This window comes from Schistocerca americana, chromosome 11, assembly GCF_021461395.2.
Source record: "Schistocerca americana isolate TAMUIC-IGC-003095 chromosome 11, iqSchAmer2.1, whole genome shotgun sequence".
NCBI lineage: Eukaryota > Metazoa > Arthropoda > Insecta > Orthoptera > Acrididae > Schistocerca > Schistocerca americana.
In genome coordinates, this window is record NC_060129.1 from 53,088,490 (window position 1) to 53,107,956 (window position 19,467).

Below are 19,467 nucleotides of genomic sequence, written 5' to 3' on the forward strand. Positions count from 1 at the left end.
TGTGAAAAGCAATGGTCCCATAACACTCCCCTGTGGCACGCCAGAGGTTACTTTAACGTCTGTAGACGTCTCTCCATTGATAACAACATGCTGTGTTCTGTTTGCTAAAAACTCTTCAATCCAGCCACACAGCTGGTCTGATATTCCGTAGGCTCTTACTTTATCAGGCGACAGTGCGGAACTGTATCGAACGCCTTCCGGACGTCAAGAAAAATAGCATCTACCTGGGAGCCTGTATCTAATATTTTCTGGGTCTCATGAACCTATAAAGCGAGTTGGGTCTCACACGATCGCTGTTTCCGGAATCCATGTTGATTTCTACATAGTAGATTCTGGGTTTCCAAAAACGACATGATACTCGAGCAAAAAACGTGTTCTGAGATTCTACAACAGATCAACGTCAGAGATATAGGTCTATAGTTTTGCGCATCTGCTCGACGACCCTTCTTGAAGACTGGGACTACCTGTGCTCTTTTCCACTCATTTGGAACCTTCCGTTCCTCTAGACACTTGCGGTACACGGCTGTTAGAAGGGGGGCAAGTTCTTTCGCGTACTCTGTGTAGAATCGAATTGGTATCCTGTCAGGTCCAGTGGACTTTCCTCTGTTGAGTGATTCCAGTTGCTTTTCTATTCCTTGGACACTTATTTCGATGTCAGCCATTTTTTGTTTGTGCGAGGATTTAGAGAAGGAACTGCAGTGCGGTCTTCCTCTGTGAAACAGCTTTGGAAAAAGGTGTGTAGTATTTCAGCTTTACGCATGTCATCCTCTGTCTCAATGCCATCATCATCCCGGAGTGTCTGGATATGCTGTTTCGAGCCACTTACTGATTTAACGTAAGACCGGAACTTCCTAGGATTTTCTGTCAAGTCGGTACATAGAATTTTACTTTCGAATTCACTGAACGCTTCACGCATAGCCCTCCTTACGCTATCTTTGACATCGTTTAGCTTCTGTTTGTCTGAGAGGTTTTGGCTGCATTTAAACTTAGAGTGAAGCTCTTTGCTTTCGCAGTAGTTTCCTAACTTTGTTGTTGTACCACAGTGGGTTTTTCCCGTCCCTCACAGTTTTACTCGGCACGTACCTGTCTAAAACGCATTTTACGATTGCCTTGAACTTTTTCCATAAACACTCAACATTGTCAGTGTCGGAATAGAAATTTTCGTTTTGATGTGTTAGGTAGTCTGAAATCTGCCTTCTATTACTCTTGCTAAACAGATAAACTTTCCTCCCTTTTTTTATATTCCTACTAACTTCCATATTCAGGGATGCTGCAACGGCCTTATGATCACTGATTCCCTGTTCTGTACGTACAGAGTCGAAAAGTTCGGGTCTGTTTGTTATCAGTAGGTCCAAGATGTTATCTCCATGAGTCGGTTCTCTGTGTAATTGCTCGAGGTAATTTTCGGATAGTGCACTCAGTATAATGTCACTCAATGCTCTGTCCCTACCACCCATCCTAAACATTTGAGTGTCCCAGTCTATATCTGGTAAATTGAAATCTCCACCTAAGACTATAACATGCTGAGAAAATTTATGTGAAATGTATTCCAAATTTTCTCTCAGTTGTTCTGCCACTAATGCTGCTGAGTCGGGAGGTTGGTAAAAGGACCCAATTATTAACCTACCTCGGTTGTTGAGTGTAACCTCCACCCATAATAATTCACAGGAACTATCCACTTCTATTTCACTACAGGATAAACTAGTACTAACAGCGACGAACACTCCACCACCGGTTACATGCAATCTATCCTTTCTAAACACCATCTGTACCTTTGTAAAAATTTCGGCAGAACTTATCTCTGGCTTCAACCAGCTTTCTGTACCTATAACGATTTCGGCTTCGGTGCTTTCTATCAGTGCTTGAAGTTCCGGTACTTTACCAACGCAGCTTCGACAGTTTACAATTACAATACTGATTGCTGCTTGGTCCCCGCATGTCCTGACTTTGCCCTGCACCCGTTGAGGCTGTTGCCCTTTCTGTACTTGCCAAAGGCCATCTAACCTAAAAAACCGCCAAGCCCACGCCACACAACCCCTGCTACCTGTGCAGCCGCTTTTTGTGTGTAGTGGACTCCTGACCTATCCAGCGGAACCCGAAACTCCACCACCCTATGGCGCAAGTTGAGGAATCTGCAGCCCACACGGTCGCAGAACCGTCTCAGCCTCTGATTCAGACCCTCCACTCGGCTCTTCTATTACCATTATTAGTGAAGTGTTAATGCATGTTGTTGAAAAGAAACAAAACACATTCACGCTTACCCTCCACCTTCCCCTGCCCATGCCATGGGCATATCTTCATACTTGGTCCCCAGTAATTCCTTAACCAAACTGTGGAAGGGTCCATATAATTTTGTGAAATACCCTGCTCTTAATATTTGTAACAGTGCTGTTAAGAGAGTGGGAAATTTCCTTCTCACCATTTTGCAGGCTTATTAAGGAGTGAAGTGTATGAACGCAATCCTGCAACTTACTTTGCATTGTGCTTCTACTCAACACATCTCGCTCTTCACATACCCACACACCCCGGTACATAATTTATATGTTAATATTACTGTATTGCACTTAAATGTGGTACAAAACTTTAATATTTGATTTTAACCAATTTCATTTAAAGTTACAAATTAATTATATACCGTTAAAACTGCTTTTTTCCATCCTCTGCAATAGTATCAATATAAACCCATACATGTGATAACAGCATCACCTGGCAAAGGATGACTGTCACACATGCATGGTACATGTAGTATCAGTGAGCATCCTCTATGTGTAGAATGGAGAAGGTGTGTGATCTGAGTTTGACTAAGGGCAGATTGTGATAGCCCAGAGGCTCAGCACGAGTATTTCGGAAAATGTATGACTTGTCAGGTGTTCGATGAGTGCTGCGGCAAAACAAAGGTGAAACAACATCAGGACGTTGTGGAGCTGGGTGAAGTCCCCTCATTACAGATGTCATAAGCTAGGCAGATTGGTAAGAGGATGGACAGCAAACTGTGGTAGAACTAACATCAGACTTTAATGCTGGTCAGAGAAAAGGGTGTCTGAATACACAGTGCACATAACAATGTTGATGGACACCCCACAGCCCACGACTCTTGAACATGCGAATGTTAACATCACATCATCAGCAACAACTACAACTGAAATGGGCAAGTGACCATTGGCACTGAACGTTGGGACAGTGGCAGTGTGTTGCATGGTCTGATGAACCCCCTCATCATGCCAGTGGGAGGGCGCAGATCTGTCGTCTTCCATGGGAACAATTCTTTGTCTTGAAATTCGTACTACAGCTAGAGACAAACTGGTGGCAGCTCCATTATGATCTGGGGATCATTCATGTGGCCATCCATGGATCCAATGGCACTCAGGGCAGAGTGATTGGCAAGGGCTATCATACACTAGTTGCAGACCACATATGCCGCTTCATAAGTAACGTTTCGTGACACCACTGGCATTTTTCAACCAGACAATGCACCATGTCACAAGGCCAAGAGTGTGATGGAGTAGTATGGAGTGGTTAGAGGAACACAGTGGTGAGTCCCAGTTGATGTGCTGGCTCCCTCTCCCCCAACTCGCAAGATCTGAACCCAATCGAATAGTTTTGGAATGTGATTGAACATAGCTTCAGAGCTCATTGGTCACCCCCCCTCCCCAAAAAAAAACTCCTTTCAAATACCTACCAAGGCCTCATCGCTTCCAGGGCACAATGCCTTGCTGCTGTTATCCATGCTGAAAGTGGACATACTGTCTATTAGTTAGGTGATTATAATGTTCTGTCTGTTCACTGTATATCTTTGTGTTTTTGGTAATAGTATCTAGCTTTGTAAAACAAGAAGAGCTAGAATCATTACTGTCTAGATGGAGGTGGAATACAGAAAATAAAATAACTGAACCATCTGAGATGTTTTATTACAAAAGACCGATAAAAATAATTGAACTGATATGACTGGGTGATTGGGAATGAGGGTCTCCATAGAATTACTAAAAAGGCACTTATGGAAAACGCTGATGGGAAGGGACAGTGTAATATGATGTGTATATGAAGTCAACAGAGAATAACTTGTGTGATAGTAGACGGAGCTGTAGAGGGCAAAAACTATGGGGTAATACACATTGGAATATGCCAAACAAGTAGTTGAAGATGTTGGATACCATTGCTGCTATGAGATTATGAGACTGGCACTGGACCCCAAGTCATGACAGCCCACGTCAAACCAGTTAGAAGTATCCTCCCCTCTCGTGGACAAAGAATACCAATTTTAATGTTACGTATGTCAAATAGGTACTGTAAATGGAGTGTAGTTAATGTGTGCATTTTGTGTGGTGCATAGTGTATACACATGTAGTACAAAGGCAGCTCAGAACTGGTAGGTAATGTGTGTTTTGAGAACTATATGCTATACATCCATCTGCACAGAATTTTGTAAGAACAGTGTGATATAATATTTATTCCAGTATCAGACAACATGACTGTGATGTCTAAATTACAGTTTTGAGCACCAACATATGCTTCCTGACACTTGTTGATACAAGCACTGCATTCACAAACACCTGAACTACAAAACTGGTTTTGCAAACGTCAGATGTTTCTACAATATTGCCTCTGTTGTGGGTTACTGGAGAAAGATAGTTGTATTGGTATCACAAGTACTCCGACACATAATGTAAATTGCCTTGCATAGTTTAACTGTAGAAGCAATTGGAAGTCAGTAGGCAGCAATGTGAACTTTAAATCACATTTATGAGGGCATGTTGAAAAGTAATGCCTCCAAATTTATGTGAAAACTCGTACAGATTTTTGAATAAAGCTTTATAAACATTCTACACCTTTATTCTTCATCTCTACATGTTTGTGTTGCAACAAAGCCACATTGGCAATGAAATCGTTTCTCCCAGTGAGTGATGGGTTCATTGATACTGTCGCTGCAGGTTGTTCAAATTTGTTGATGGAGCCACAGCCTCACCTCTACTTGCACAACTTTATCACTATAAGACTCAATTCTTGAAAGATGTCTGTAAGTGTTGGCCTAGGCAGCTGTCCACTTTGAGCTGAGGTTAGGAGTTCTGTTTGCCTCATTATGAGTATGAACAATTGAATGTTGTGACATTCCTGACGTTGATATAGTGAAAACAATGCACTGGTTTCGTTCTTCTGTGGATTCAATTGAAGACCCATTTCGTGCAGTTACAAACTTGATTAGAGCACACTCTTTCACATGCAATAACATAGTTCCATTACACACTGCAATGTTACACACTACAATTAGAAGCTGCATAATAGTAATGTTGCAACTTGTCAGTGAAATGGGAATTTGACCACGTAATATGCATGATAAGTAATACCTCAATTAATACTGAGGACAGAATTTAAAAAATCGGCAGCATTACTTTTCAATGAGCCTCCATATTACGAGACAATGGGAGAAGTGCAAGGAATTTAACTAACACATTGCTTCAATGTTAATAGATTTTTCCATCACAGGACAATGGTCACACAGAGGTTACACAACAATGTGAGGGAGTGTTGAAATCCAAAGAAGTTAGTGGGTGTAGTGAGGAGGTGGACAGGGAAAGAGCAAAGGTACAAATATGAGAGAGAAGATGCCCTGTACATTTAAAATGCGTACTGATTTGGGACAAGATTGTACTTGTCACCATGAATGCTCAACATAATATTTGAGAGATTAATGGAAATAGCAAGGATCCCAACTTGATAGGGCACATGAAATAACAGTGAGGTTTGTAGTCCAAAACGCTAAAAAGCCCGATGTGTTGACTCTGCCCTCAGGAGTGGTGCAAAGTGACCCAGTGCATACTGGAAATTGCATTTACAACCGTAGAGAAATTTTGTTGTGTGGGCACAAACTTACAGCTGGATGTTAAATGAGGTAGCATTAGTCATTCAAAGCTCTGAAACTATGAAAATGATTGTGACTTAACTTAGTATCTACAGCAACACTTAAATTTAGGCTTATAATAGTTACAGGCCCAGGGTTGGTCTATAAACCTAGTTCTTAAGTATTGTAAACACAACTGAGAGAAAATCTGATCTCTATGATGTTTTCTCCGTTCTTAGACAGTGATGATATCTCGACAGAAAGAAAAAACAGTGTTGGAAATGACATTGTTGGAAATGACATTGTTGGAAATGACATTGTTGGAAATGACATTGTTGGAAATGACATTGTTGGAAATGACATTGTTGGAAATGACATTGTTGGAAATGACATTGTTGGAAATGACATTGTTGGAAATGACATTGTTGGAAATGACATTGTTGGAAATGACATTGTTGGAAATGACATTGTTGGAAATGACATTGTTGGAAATGACATTGTTGGAAATGACATTGTTGGAAATGACATTGTTGGAAATGACATTGTTGGAAATGACATTGTTGGAAATGACATTGTTGGAAATGACATTGTTGGAAATGACATTGTTGGAAAAGTCTCATACGCCAGAAAATATTCAAACCAGAGCTGTGAGCATCAGAATGTTAACCTGATAAATCCAAACAGAAATAAATAGGCAGGTGATTTAATTAAAAATTTAGGACAAGTCGTTGAGTGGATGGAAGAAACAACACTGTAACTGCAGGCAAACGATATTGAGTAGAAGAGGAAACGTGCTGACTACCCTAGTTCAGCAGTGCCGCAGTGAGATGTCAGTTCGTCTAATTGTGACCCACAGAACTATGTGTTACAATGGCAAAATCAGCAGACTGACCTACATTGTGGATCTTCGATATTGTTTGGAATACAAAGGTTTTTTTTTCAAATATGTTTTCTGCTCCAAAACTCTGTATTGGTTCTTTTGTTGCAAATATCCAGCAAACATCTGCATTTCTCTTATGCATGACGTCAACGAAAATTCGCGTTTATGTTCAGTTTCTGCAACAGACAATGAAAGTTTTACAGGAACTCTACTGGCAAGCAAATTGTAACTTGTCCAAGCAGAATTAGTCTTACTGATGAGTGACGATTGCAACTCGGAGACCTAGAGATACCGAAATGATGCTGCTGTTGGGAGAGAAATGCAACCTCTTTTCCATAGGTATTTAGGTATTTCTAAGGTACTATTAGTGGTTACTATTAGTGGTTACTATTAGTGGTTACTATTAGTGGTTACTATTAGTGGTTACTATTAGTGGTTACTATTAGTGGTTACTATTAGTGGTTACTCTTAGTGGTTACTCTTAATGGCCAGTATGTTCTTTCAGAACCAAAGCTTCCCCATTTCATCAACTTTTTGTGAGCCTGTGCGTTTTGTACAAAGCATCACCAAGAGAATATAAGTGTGTCGACTAAGTTGTTCATCTATCTAATAAAAATACTCCCGTTGATTCTGGAGAACTATCTTGTCGATAATTGAAGTTGATGATGCCATTGTTAAAAAGTACATCAGTTTTATCACATCAACCATTTGTTACTCAATTTATGACTTGTGAGTTTAATTTATTGAGGTTCTAATAATTGTACCACAATGGCCTATAGCGATCTTGTCTAAAATCAAAATATCTATTAGCACACCTTGTACCATTCCACATAAATACATATTCTCTGTATGCGTCCCTAAATTGAAGAATGAAATCGTGCAAATTAGGCTTATAATACCACAATTCTTCTAAAACAATAACAGCTGCTGCATAATTAATCTTGTTGCCATAGAATGTTACAGCTAATTCATCAATCCTCTGTTGATTGTTGGGAACAGGGAAAGCCAGGCGTAGGTTGTCCGGATAATTTCGGATATGGTCCCAGTTAGCATAAAAAACTCCAACGCAGACATTAGCTGTAAACAATAAACTTTATTCAGAAAGTAACATTACCTTTCCTCTTACAAAATGTCATATACACTCTATTTCTTACTACATAGTTACATATTTCACTTCGCTTTGAACATTGTCTGACTTCTCAGGTTCATCTCCAGCTATTTGAAGTCCAATATAAAATGGATTAGTACCTTGAAAAAGGCGATTCTTAACTTTACATTCTTTCTCTAGATCTGTCCAGGATTTCACTTTAGATATATCTGCACTAGTTTTGGGTTTAGAATATGTTACGAACTTAAACCTATTCTTCGTAGTATATCTACGCCATGGAACACCTGTAGAACGCTGAGGATTAAGATCAATACTAAACTCATTAGATACAAATATTACCAAGCCACGGTGTTTAGTAACCATTCCAGGTTTATTTTTAACATTAACAGTAACTGGTCACCCTTCGACAATACGCTTCAATATAGAAACATATTGCTGCTACCTGGAACACTCAAATTGATATTGAGCAAGGAACTTTATTTTTTATGTCAGTAATTCCTAGACACTGCTGGACCTCTTTATTCAGTCTGTACTGTACCATAAGAAGTGAATGCAACAAGTATCATTCTGGCTTGATCTAGCTGGATAATTACTTGAATCAATATATGCTAGACATCACTAGGAGTGACATTGTGATTCGAGTACACTAAAATAGGGTGAATACGGTTACGCATCAGAGCAACAGATATGAACACCAGAGCAATGATAGGCAAAGTTATTACTACAGTCGTCCGAGGTATATACCCATAAACTGACGATACAAATTTTCAGCAAAGTATTACTGAAATGTAAATATCGTCGTGCTTTACTTCATCAAAAATCAGCGTATCTTGTTTTTATTCGTTCTTTCCGAAAATAGTTATTAATTGTTCTAAAGCCTCTTTGTTAATTTCACACGAACATTTGAAATCATTTAATTTTGGAGATTTTTCAGAAGGTTGTTGCAACAATGCGTGCTTCAGTGTCTATATTCTTTGAGCTGTTAATGTTCAAGAGCCCGGTATCCAGAATGAATTAATTGTCACATCACATACTGTATTCTCTTTTTTTCTTTTTAATTGGTATTTCTTTAACATAGTGGCAAATATGATTTTCTGTTTTTACTGAGTTTACAATGATCTAGGACATTTGACTGAGCCATTTTATGGTTTTCATCTAAGACTTGCTTTTGGAAGAGATTTATTTCGTCATTTGCTGTCCTTAATTTATCACGTAATTGGACAGTTTCCAGTTCCTGGTACATCAACATCGTTTTAATGTGATTACTACTCTGTTGAGTACTGATATGCTCCCTATATTTTCCTCAGCAAAAGCAGCACTGGCAGACATCAAAACTGCAGCTTGTTTACTGTCTTCTTTCCACAGCTTCCCTTTAGCGACTGCTTGACGGACAGTTTTCTTTTGTGTAATATTTTCGACAGATACTTCAGTAAATTGGGAAATACACGAGGAACAACTGAGCCGCTATCGTTTTAAGAGACCACCCATGTCTTACAATTACAACTTGTTTACTGATGCTAGGGATTTGTTGTTCCTCGCTAAAATGAGAATAACATACAAAACAACTCTTGAGTCAGATTGTCTTTCTGGGGAATTGCTGTCAACCATTTTGAAATTATACTTTAGTTTTTGGAGACCTACAAAATATTTACCCTTAGTTTCTCTTCAGCCATATCGGTTCACTGGATCGAAAAACGTGGATATGTTTTGTTCGTTTTCTTCTGTAATTACCAGTAACTACAACTCTCAGCACCTCTTTATAACCACAGCCTTCAACTCTGAACCATTCACTCACAAGTCCTAAACAAACTCTCAAAATAAATCGGGGCAGAAGCAACAAACGCCATCCCATTACATGTCAACTTGAGTCTCAAGTGACAGTTCTGCTCGTAGTTCTTGGGTATATGAAGATGGTACCTGTTGTTTCTGACATTTCCAAAAGAACAGATACCATCTTCAAGGCTCACTGGCCATTTTACCATCTTCTTCTATGCGGATGCACAAACAGTGCCTGAACTCTTTCGGGAATCGGCAAAAAGCTGCGAGTAATGAGTATAATGGGCAGGAGCAGTATGAGTATAGTGCGGGACAATAGGTTGGGAATGTGGGTCTCACGGTAGGCATGCCAGAGATAAGTAGATAAATCCCTGCAGTTGCACTATCCTCCGTGTCCTCAGTGGCTCAGATGGATAGAGCATCTGCCATGTATGCAGGAGATCCCAGCTTCGAGTCCCAGTTGGGGCACTTATTTTGGACTGTCCCTATTGATTTATATCAATGCCTGTATGCAGCTAGGGATATTCATTTCATTGTAGTTCTCAGGCTCGCCACCTCTCCTGTCCAACTACGTTAATGCACAGCGAGTAAGCACACTCTCTCTTCTTCTTGCTATGGGCAAAGTGTGAGGTTCCCAAATGAAGGATAAGGGTCAGTAAGCACCATGGAGTACGCTATGTACTGACTGATTATGTGTAAAATTAGTGCAGTATAGCAGAGTGTGAAATTATGGTGATACATGTTGGCAGAATAACTGCTATATTCATCAAAAAGAAATATTGGGAGCCATGTCATAAGTACAGAAGGGTACAAGTAGTTTTAACTGAGACTTTTTCTCTCTTTCAGTGTCTTGAAGATAATTTGGTAATCTCTTGGCCAAATGATTTTATCAAGGAGGATCCTGAACTAAATTTGGAGGTGGGTGGAACTGAGAATACTGTAAGCACTCCCATCTCTGATTTATTGCATGTATAGTGATAAAAATGTATTTGTGTAATTGATGTAAGAAATGCATTACTGTGGAACAGGCACAGATTGTGAGTTTTCTTGACCTAAGTGCAATTAATAACTTTACAGTACTCTTGTGATATTCCACTTGATGTGGATTAGCAACTGTTATTTGCTTATTGTTCTGAATAGAATCCAAACGGAATTTGTAACAATATGTTTAACCATACTTTCTGTGACCCTTCTGGATGTTAAACAGTTCGTATAAGTTTAAACCATGAGAGTGTAGATCATTTGAAAAATATTCCTCCTTCCAGTAACTTATGATTAACGGATTGCAGAACACATTGGACATGGTTTATCTTTTCAGTGAATCATTGATATTTGTCAGTTTGAACTAAAAATTTTCAAAGTTGCCAAAGGTACAAAGTGCGTTACTATTTTTATGTGACAGACCACCCATGATACATTGATCTCAAAATAGTTACAGTATGGCTACCTCAATGGTACGTGCTGAATTACTCACAGATTCGTCAGTCACAGAAAAACTCTTGGACGTATGCAGATAAATCCATATATTACCTCACCATAGAAGTCATAGCAGATCCAAATAAATTATCTTTTTGGCAAAATTTACAGCTTTGATAAGGTCTGCTTGTATGAGGCATAAAACTTAATCCAGTAAAATATAATGTTGTTGTATTAATTTTGTCCATCTTGCATAAGAGAAAGTTGATGGTTAGATTCATAAACTTCTCACAGGAATGAAACCTAACAAACATTTGGGAATATAAGGTAGAGGACTGAAAAACGTAAGCATAGTGCTTAGAGCCATTTGAACCATTTAAACTGAAAAACGTAAATCCGAAGACATACTATGCAAGACATTGTATGGTACATGGCGGTGGGTATGTTCCACCACTATTAGTCATTTCCTTTTCTTTTTTGCTTGCTAGCAGAGTGAGGGAAAAGCAACTGTCTGTTGCCTCCATAAAAGCCCTAATTTCTCGTCTTCTTTTGTGGTCTGTAAATGACCCTCATACACATTGATGCCTGTTGATTGTGCAAGCATACCACTCAAGGAAAAATGCTAGGGACAGCGGATATGGTATACAGGGTGTTACAAAAATGTACAGCCAAACTTTCAGGAAACATTCCTCACACGCAAATAAATAATAGATGTTATGTGGACATGTGTCTGGAAACGCTTAATTTCCATGTTAGAGCTCATTTTAATTTCGTCAGTTATGGAGAGTGCTACGGGAGAATCAGTTGTTTCCATACCATGTACAGCGTGTGCATGCATTATCAGCAGCCGATTGGCCTCCATGGGTACACTTTTCCAAATGGTTCATCCAACAATGTGTCAATCCTCATTTCAGTGTAAATGTTCTCTTTACGGATGAAGCTTCATTCCAACGTGATCAAATTGTAAATTTTCACAATCAACATGTGTGGGCTGACGAGAATCCGCCCGCAATTGTGCAATCACGTCATCAACACAGATTTTCTGTGAACGTTTGGGTAGGCATTGTTGGTGATGTCTTGATTAGGCCCAATGTTCTTCCACCTACGCTCAATGGAGCACGTTATCATGATTTCATACGGGATACTCTACCTGGGCTGCTAGAACATGTGCCTTTACAAGTACAACACAACATGTGGTCCATGCACGATGGAGTTCCTGCACATTTCATTCGAAGTGTTCGTACACTTCTCAACAACAGATTCGGTGACCGATGGATTGGTAGAGGCGGACCAATTCCATGGCCTCCACACTCTCCTGACCTCAACCCTCTTGACTTTCATTTATGGGGGCATTTGAAAGCTCTTGTCTACACAACCCCAGTACCAAATGTAGAGATTCTTTGTATTCTGGACGGCTGTGATACAATACGCCATTCTCCAGGGCTACATCAGCGCATCAGGGAGGGTGGATGCATGTATCCTCGCTAACGGAGGACATTTTGAACATTTCCTGTAACAGAGTGTTTGAAGTCACGCTGGTACGTTCTGTTGCTGTGTGTTTCCATTCCATGATTAATGGGATTTTAAGAGAAGTAATAAAATAAGCTGTAACATGGAAAGTAAGCGTTTCCGGACACATGTCCACATAACATATTTTCTTTCTTTGCGTGTGAGGAATGTTTCCTGAAAGTTTGTTCGTACCTTTTTGTAACACCCTGTATAAAAAAGAGTGAACCTGGCATAACCGGTTCCTGCATCACATTTTCTCTTCCCAAATTAAGCATTTGTTTGTTAGGCTTCATTCCATTGTATATGCATGGTGTAATAACAAATTTCTATGGGGCACAGTCATAGTAGTTTTTGCGTATGGTATTCACTTGGGAGAATGTGTTCAATATTGAAATCGGTTCATTTAGCAGAAGTTTTCCTTTACTGTCACTGCTCTGATATTTTCCCACATTACATCAGTTCACAATAAGAGGTAGATCGACGCCGTGGACTATTAACTTAGCTGTTGGCATTGTGCTTCATAGAATTTTCCATTAGTAAATGTGCCTCTGCATGATTTCCAAGTTGCTGCCTTCATGCTATTGTGTGGATAATCAATCTGGAATGCATAAATTTTAGTTCCATTTTGTCCACTATCTTTACAATCCACAGCGCACAAGAAAAAAGTATTTGTCTATGTTTACAAGTTCGTGATCCATGACTGTATACTGCCCAACAGCAACCTTACATAATTTATCTCCTCCCATTGTTATGACAAAACTCACTATTTATTGGTACACATCTAAACTCTGTCTTCCGCAATATTACCATCACTTCATCGTATTAAACGTTTTCTATTTCAGTATACACAAACAGGTGATTTCAAAATTAACAAAAGACATAAGATGAAAAAACAGTAAGCATAGAAAAATAAAACTCAGTATGTCTCTGACAGTTATGGAGGATACACAAAGTGTGATGCATTATATTGTAGGCTAATATTAGTATACAAATCAGACCAACAAAGTTTTATTATGTTTCCTTACATTACACGCTGATAAACAGTTACATCAGCAGTGAGCCTCAGATGCCAGTTCCCTAAATTTTCTCAACATTGACTCTCAAAAACATCACCACCTTCCCTCCAAGGATTCCTGTCTGAGTTGCTGAACCATATCCATAACATTTGTGTGCTAATGAAAGCTAATAGTAGCAAATCTAAAAGCATGCCACTGAATTGCTTCAGTGTCTGACTGGTGGGATGTCACATTGTCAGGAATGTGTACGTTCCAACAAAAAAATTTTGGGAAACAGGAGTTCAAAAGAGATTATATAAAAATCGTGAGACACAGCTGGGAAAATGAGATGAAAATCACTACCACATAATTTAAATCTGTGAAGAAGCTACAAAAATGAATTTTCTGAACTCCGCTTTGTGTGTGTTTCAGATAGACTCTGGTGTTATAGCCAATAAGGATATAAAAATAGGCAGTGTAAGAGCAGGAAAGGAATTTTTTAGTCATTTCAACGTCTCTTGCATATAAAGATTAGATTTCAACCTGTCGGAAAAGAAAGACATATGAATAAATCAGTCATCATTAATCCATTAACACTCATATTATGAGTAAGAAATTGTTCATTCATATACCATAAATTGTAAGAAACTTGCAGACATATTGAAAACCATTATGAGATTATGCTAACCACAAAAGAGGAGAAAACACAGGTAGTGGAACATTGTCTATGATCATGGTCCAGTAGATGTGAGGGAACAAGCATTGAAAGTTTTAAATAGTAACAAACCCTAGAAAATGGCAGGAATTCTTGAAAGTATAGAAAATAATGTTCAAGGCTATAAAAAAGAATGTAAACTGGTCACTTGAAACCAACATAAAAATAACAATTTTAGTCTATGGCTTTCACTCAGTTCTTGACTGTGTGCCTCTGAAAGAACAACTAGATTTTGGAGGCGAAACAATTCAGATTAAAAATCATCTGTTGAGGAACTGAAGGAAATCAGTACTTTGGAAAATAAGTCATCAGCAGAAACAGAAACTCATAGCAGAAGTATGCGGATACTGAGCAACAGTAATCTGACAGAAGCAACTGACAGAATTATGTTAAACATTTGTAAAATTGAAAAAATTACTGAAGAGTGGAAATGTGCATTAATTGTTCCTCTTCATAAAAATGACATAAAACCAGTCTGAATAATTGCAGGGAATTTCACAGCATCCTGTTATGTCCAAAATTCTTGAAAAAGTCCTGTGAAGTCAACTGGATGAACATCTAGGCCCATTAATAGTTTAATATAAGGCACGATTTTGCAAAGGGTAATCGTGTAGAGAACAGATATGGGAACCAAAGTCAATTTTTTAAAGATGATGATGTGTAAATACTGTGACAACTTCTGACAAGTGTCAGAAAGGCTTATGATTTGATAGAAAAAAATATTGATTCAGTACTTCAACGGAATTCAAAATTGACAGGAAAATAGTGGCAATTATCCAACAGACATTAATAGGTATAACTTCAAATGTTAAATTGATTGGAGAAATTTCAGAAGCATTTGAAATGCACAACAGCGTGCAGCCAGAGATCCACAATCCCCTCCAATTTAAAATAATTCTGAAAAAAGTTATGTAGCCATAGGGAAGGAGATGAGGGAATCCAAATTGAAATTAAAAAAGAGCAGAGAACCAACCTGAGGCGTATGGCTCTTATAGACACTCACATTTCTAAGAAACTGTAAAGAAGCCAAACTTGTCCTGGAGAAGCTTCATAAAATGTCACAGAAAACTGGTCTACAAATCATCTGTGAGAAAACCCAGTAATTGACAGGAAGCCTGCAGATAATCTCTCCACTATAACTTGGTATGAGGAAGTGTCACAAGACATATAAATTAAATATCCAGGAGAGATAATCCAATCAGCATTTATTTATTTATTTATTTATGTTAGTCCGATGAGGGCCATCAGGTTCTCTTCTGCACTGGACCAGGGTTTCACACATACATCATAGTTACCTAAGAAACAACAGTTATAATATGACAAATAGTATTAAAATGATTTGAGTGTCATAAGTGGCAATGTGAGTAAGTAATACTATGAACTAATAAAGTTAATAATGACATTACTAGTAGAATTACAACTGCTGCCACAAATGGTGGTGGTGGTAACAGTAGTAATGACAACAATAATAGTGACAGGAATAAAAAGGATTTATAAATGTACAAGATAGTTTTCAGATATAGTGAGTCCCGTGGAAAGGAAATTTAAGAAGTCTTCACCAGCTAGGAATTCTGGGAAAAAAGGAAGATCTGGGTGGAGCATCATTATATGCTCACATTTCAGTTCAAAGAGCTATTTAAAAGCAGCCAAACGTGGATACTTCAGGACATTTGTAGAGTACACACATATGTGACTTTCTGTTAATGGATGTAATCTACATGAACATATTCCTCTTGTTTATCTTCATGATTGTTGGATGTGTGTAGCACATTATGTGATAAATCAAGAGTATGCATATGCTGCTAGTCCACCCAGTTGTCAGTTACACCTGTTGTATCCTGAAAAGATGTAGTCTTCTCAATTTACGCAACTTGTGGACATACTTGGTTCGAGCCACATCTCTGAAAGAAGTATCAGATGTATGTCCATGTCTTGAAATACGTGACACTTAATTATGATGAGGTGGCAGTGATCGAACATTTGCGAGTGCAGTGGGATGTTCAGTGCATTTGGCTACTAGGCATATGAAGGTGCTAGATAGTAGCGACTTTAGGCTGGTGAGGTTGGGAGAACAAGGAATACCAGAGTGCATTGTGGTGGCGGAGCAAGGTTCCTTGACGTGAAAGTGGGAGATATCTCCAGGAGGAGGGAGGTTTTGCGGCCAAGGCCAGCAGGCTTTGCACTGGTCAGTGAATGGTCAGCTGAAGACAGGAGGAGAAAGTTCCTGAACAGAGCTAGAACAGTCTCTGCACAACAATACTGAAAGCAAGGTAAATGGAATGAAAGCAGTCTGTCTTACTATTGATGCTAATGATGAGTAACCACAGTAATATGATGATAAATTATTAAAGTAGAAATAAGACTGTAATTTATCATCTGAATCAGAGTCTTGTGAACATATTGAAGTAATAGTGAATTAATTAATAGTATTGGTCTTGGAGGTATGAGAATTGAGCAGAAAATTTGTACTAAAAGTAAACATAGACAAACAGAGAATAATAAGAGGGGAAACTGTTTTAAGTATAATATTAGTAAAACAAATTGTTTCTTTGCAAAATAGACATGAAAGTAAACACACAAAATTAGAGGCAACAAGAGTTGAAATTTTTTTTAGCTTCAAACGTCCTGTCTGCATTGCAGACTGATCATTCCTATTTTCGGTCTTCACCATCATCCTGCCATCATTTGTCCACAAGTTTTGCAGCTGAAATCTTGAGATCACATTGTTCAAAATCTTCAGTCTTTCAAACGTGTGATCCTCCCTTATTGTCAAACATAACTTCAGGAGTTTCTTGCTCAAAAGCTTGTCAACTGATGTGGAGTTGTCATAACAAAAAATCTATTTTAGTCAATGCGAAAGTACTGCTGGAGTAACTCTTTACTGTAGAAAATACTGTGATTCATGGTCAAGAAAAAATGACTGACTGAGAAAATTCTCAGGAAAATATTTGGGCCAGTTTTCTGTGAACGAATTTGGATAAAGAGGCCCTTTAGAGAGATCCATAGATAGACAGAAACAATAACGGACACCTATAGATAAAAAGGGATAAAATTCTGTGGACACATCACAGGATGACTGACGACAGGCTCACAAGGCAGATCTTCGAGGTAGCAAGCACTAGCAAAAACAGTTCAAAATGGATCATAGGTACAGAAGAAGTTGGACTCTCACAAGATGACAATAAATCGAAAAAGAGTCCAGAAAGACCATGAAACATACTTAAACAGCGACACATGGAAAACAGAAATGGATATAAATATTCGGAAGACCACCGATGACATACACTGTGTGATAAAAAGTATCCAGGCACCTGGCTGAAAATGGCTTGAAAGTTGGTGGCGCCCTCCACCCGTAATGCTGGAATTGAATATGGCATTGGTCCACCCTTATCCTTGGTGACAGCTTCCACTCTTGCAGACATATGTTCAATCAGGTGCTGGAATGTTTCTTGGGGAATGGCAACCGATTCTTAACTCGTGTTGGCACTGAGGAGAGGAATCGATGTCGGTCGGTGATGCCTGGCATTAAGTCAGCATTCCAAAACATCCCAAAACTATTCTAAAGAATTCACGTCATGTCTCTATGCATGCCAGTCCATTACAGGTTTGTTATGGTCGTGTAGCCACTCTGCCACAGGCCATGCGTTATGAACAGGTGTGTCCGATCGTGTTGAAAGCTGCAATTGCCATCCCCAAATTGCTCTTAAACAGTGGGAAGCAAGAAGGTGCTTAAAACATCAATGTAGGCCTGTACTGTGATAGCGCCATGTAAAACAGGGGATGCAAGCCCCCTCCATGAAAAACATTATGACACCATAACACCAGAACCACCTCCGAATTTTACTGTTGGCACTACACACACTGGCAGATGATGTTCACCAGGTATTTGCCACACACACACACACACACACACACACACACACACACACACACACACACCCATCAGGTCACCACATTGTGTACCTTGATTCTTCACTTCACACAACGATTTTATACTGTTCAATCGTCCAATGTTTTCGCTCCTTACATCAAGCGAGGCGTCATTTGGAATTTACCTGCGTCATGTGTGGCTTATGAGCAGCTGCTCGATGGTGAAGTATAGGTTTTCTCACCTCCCACCTAACAGTCATAATACCTGCAGTGAATAATGATGAAGTCTGGAATTCCTGTGTGATGGTCTGTATAGATGTTGCCTGTTATACATTACGAACCTCTTCAAGTGTCAGCAGTTTGTCAGTCAACAAACGAGGTTGCCCTGTATGCTTCTGTGCTGTATGTGTCCCTTCACGTTTCCACTTCACTATCACATCAGAAACAGTGGACCTAGGTACGTTTAGGAGTGTGGAAATCTGGCAAAGAGACATACAACACAAGTGATACCCAATCACCTGACCAAGTTCGAAGCGCATGGGTTCCGCGGAGTGCCCCATTATGATCTCTCATGATGTCTAATGACTACTGAGTTCGCTGATATGGAGTACCTGGCAGTAGGTAGCAGCACAATGCACCTAACAGGAAAAACCTGTGTTTTTGGGGGTGTTTGGATACTTTTGATCACATTGTGTATGTAAAGAAATTGAGAAGGATATAGGAGTAAGAAGAAAATTTTAAATTTAGACACTATCTCTTATAAGTTAATGTATGGGATGACGATGACGATGATGATGATGACGATGCAATCTGGAAACATCGCCCGTAATTATCAGTGTGAGGAAATTAGAGGTATCCGACTGTCAGTACCCTTATCTTTGTTATTACTCATTTTCAGTGCAGTTGTTATTTTTGAGAAAAATTACCTGATTTAGTTACCTTAATTCAACTTGCTGTCAGAGATGACTCAGTCTTTACTGTTAATGTGAAATAGTTTGTTTAATCTGACATGTTTCGCATTAGGTGATCATCTCTGGGTTTGATGACTGAATCTTTTGATTATCCTTGATCTTAATGGTCTTCTGCTAGACTCGAGTAACACTTATTTTAGTGCTATTGTAGTTGTCCACATGCTCATTGATTCTTCATATGTATTCATTGTATGTATGAAAGCCTATTCATTCATTTGAAGAGCACACTGTCCTCACGTTAACCATGTTGTTTATTTCCTATTTATGATAATACACGAATCTTTGTCATTTATATGCCTATAAAATAACAGCACTTCATGTAATAATTCCTATCACTTTCATGTCATGCTGTACTCCTTAATTTCCTCTGTGGATGAAACTGATGTGATAT

The 19,467-nt window shown here is 39.0% G+C and overlaps 1 protein-coding gene across 3 annotated transcripts in view; it reads left to right on the plus strand.

Moving 5' to 3' along the window:
- Positions 1 to 19,467, plus strand: part of LOC124554005 (zinc finger protein 418-like) — a 218,937-nt gene that overhangs the window by 103,727 nt on the left and 95,743 nt on the right. For all 3 annotated transcript variants that reach the window (XM_047128026.1, XM_047128024.1, XM_047128025.1), the window contains exon 5: positions 10,447 to 10,518. In XM_047128026.1, coding sequence (XP_046983982.1) covers positions 10,447 to 10,518 — 72 coding nt within the window. The remainder of the gene's footprint in view (positions 1 to 10,446; positions 10,519 to 19,467) is intronic.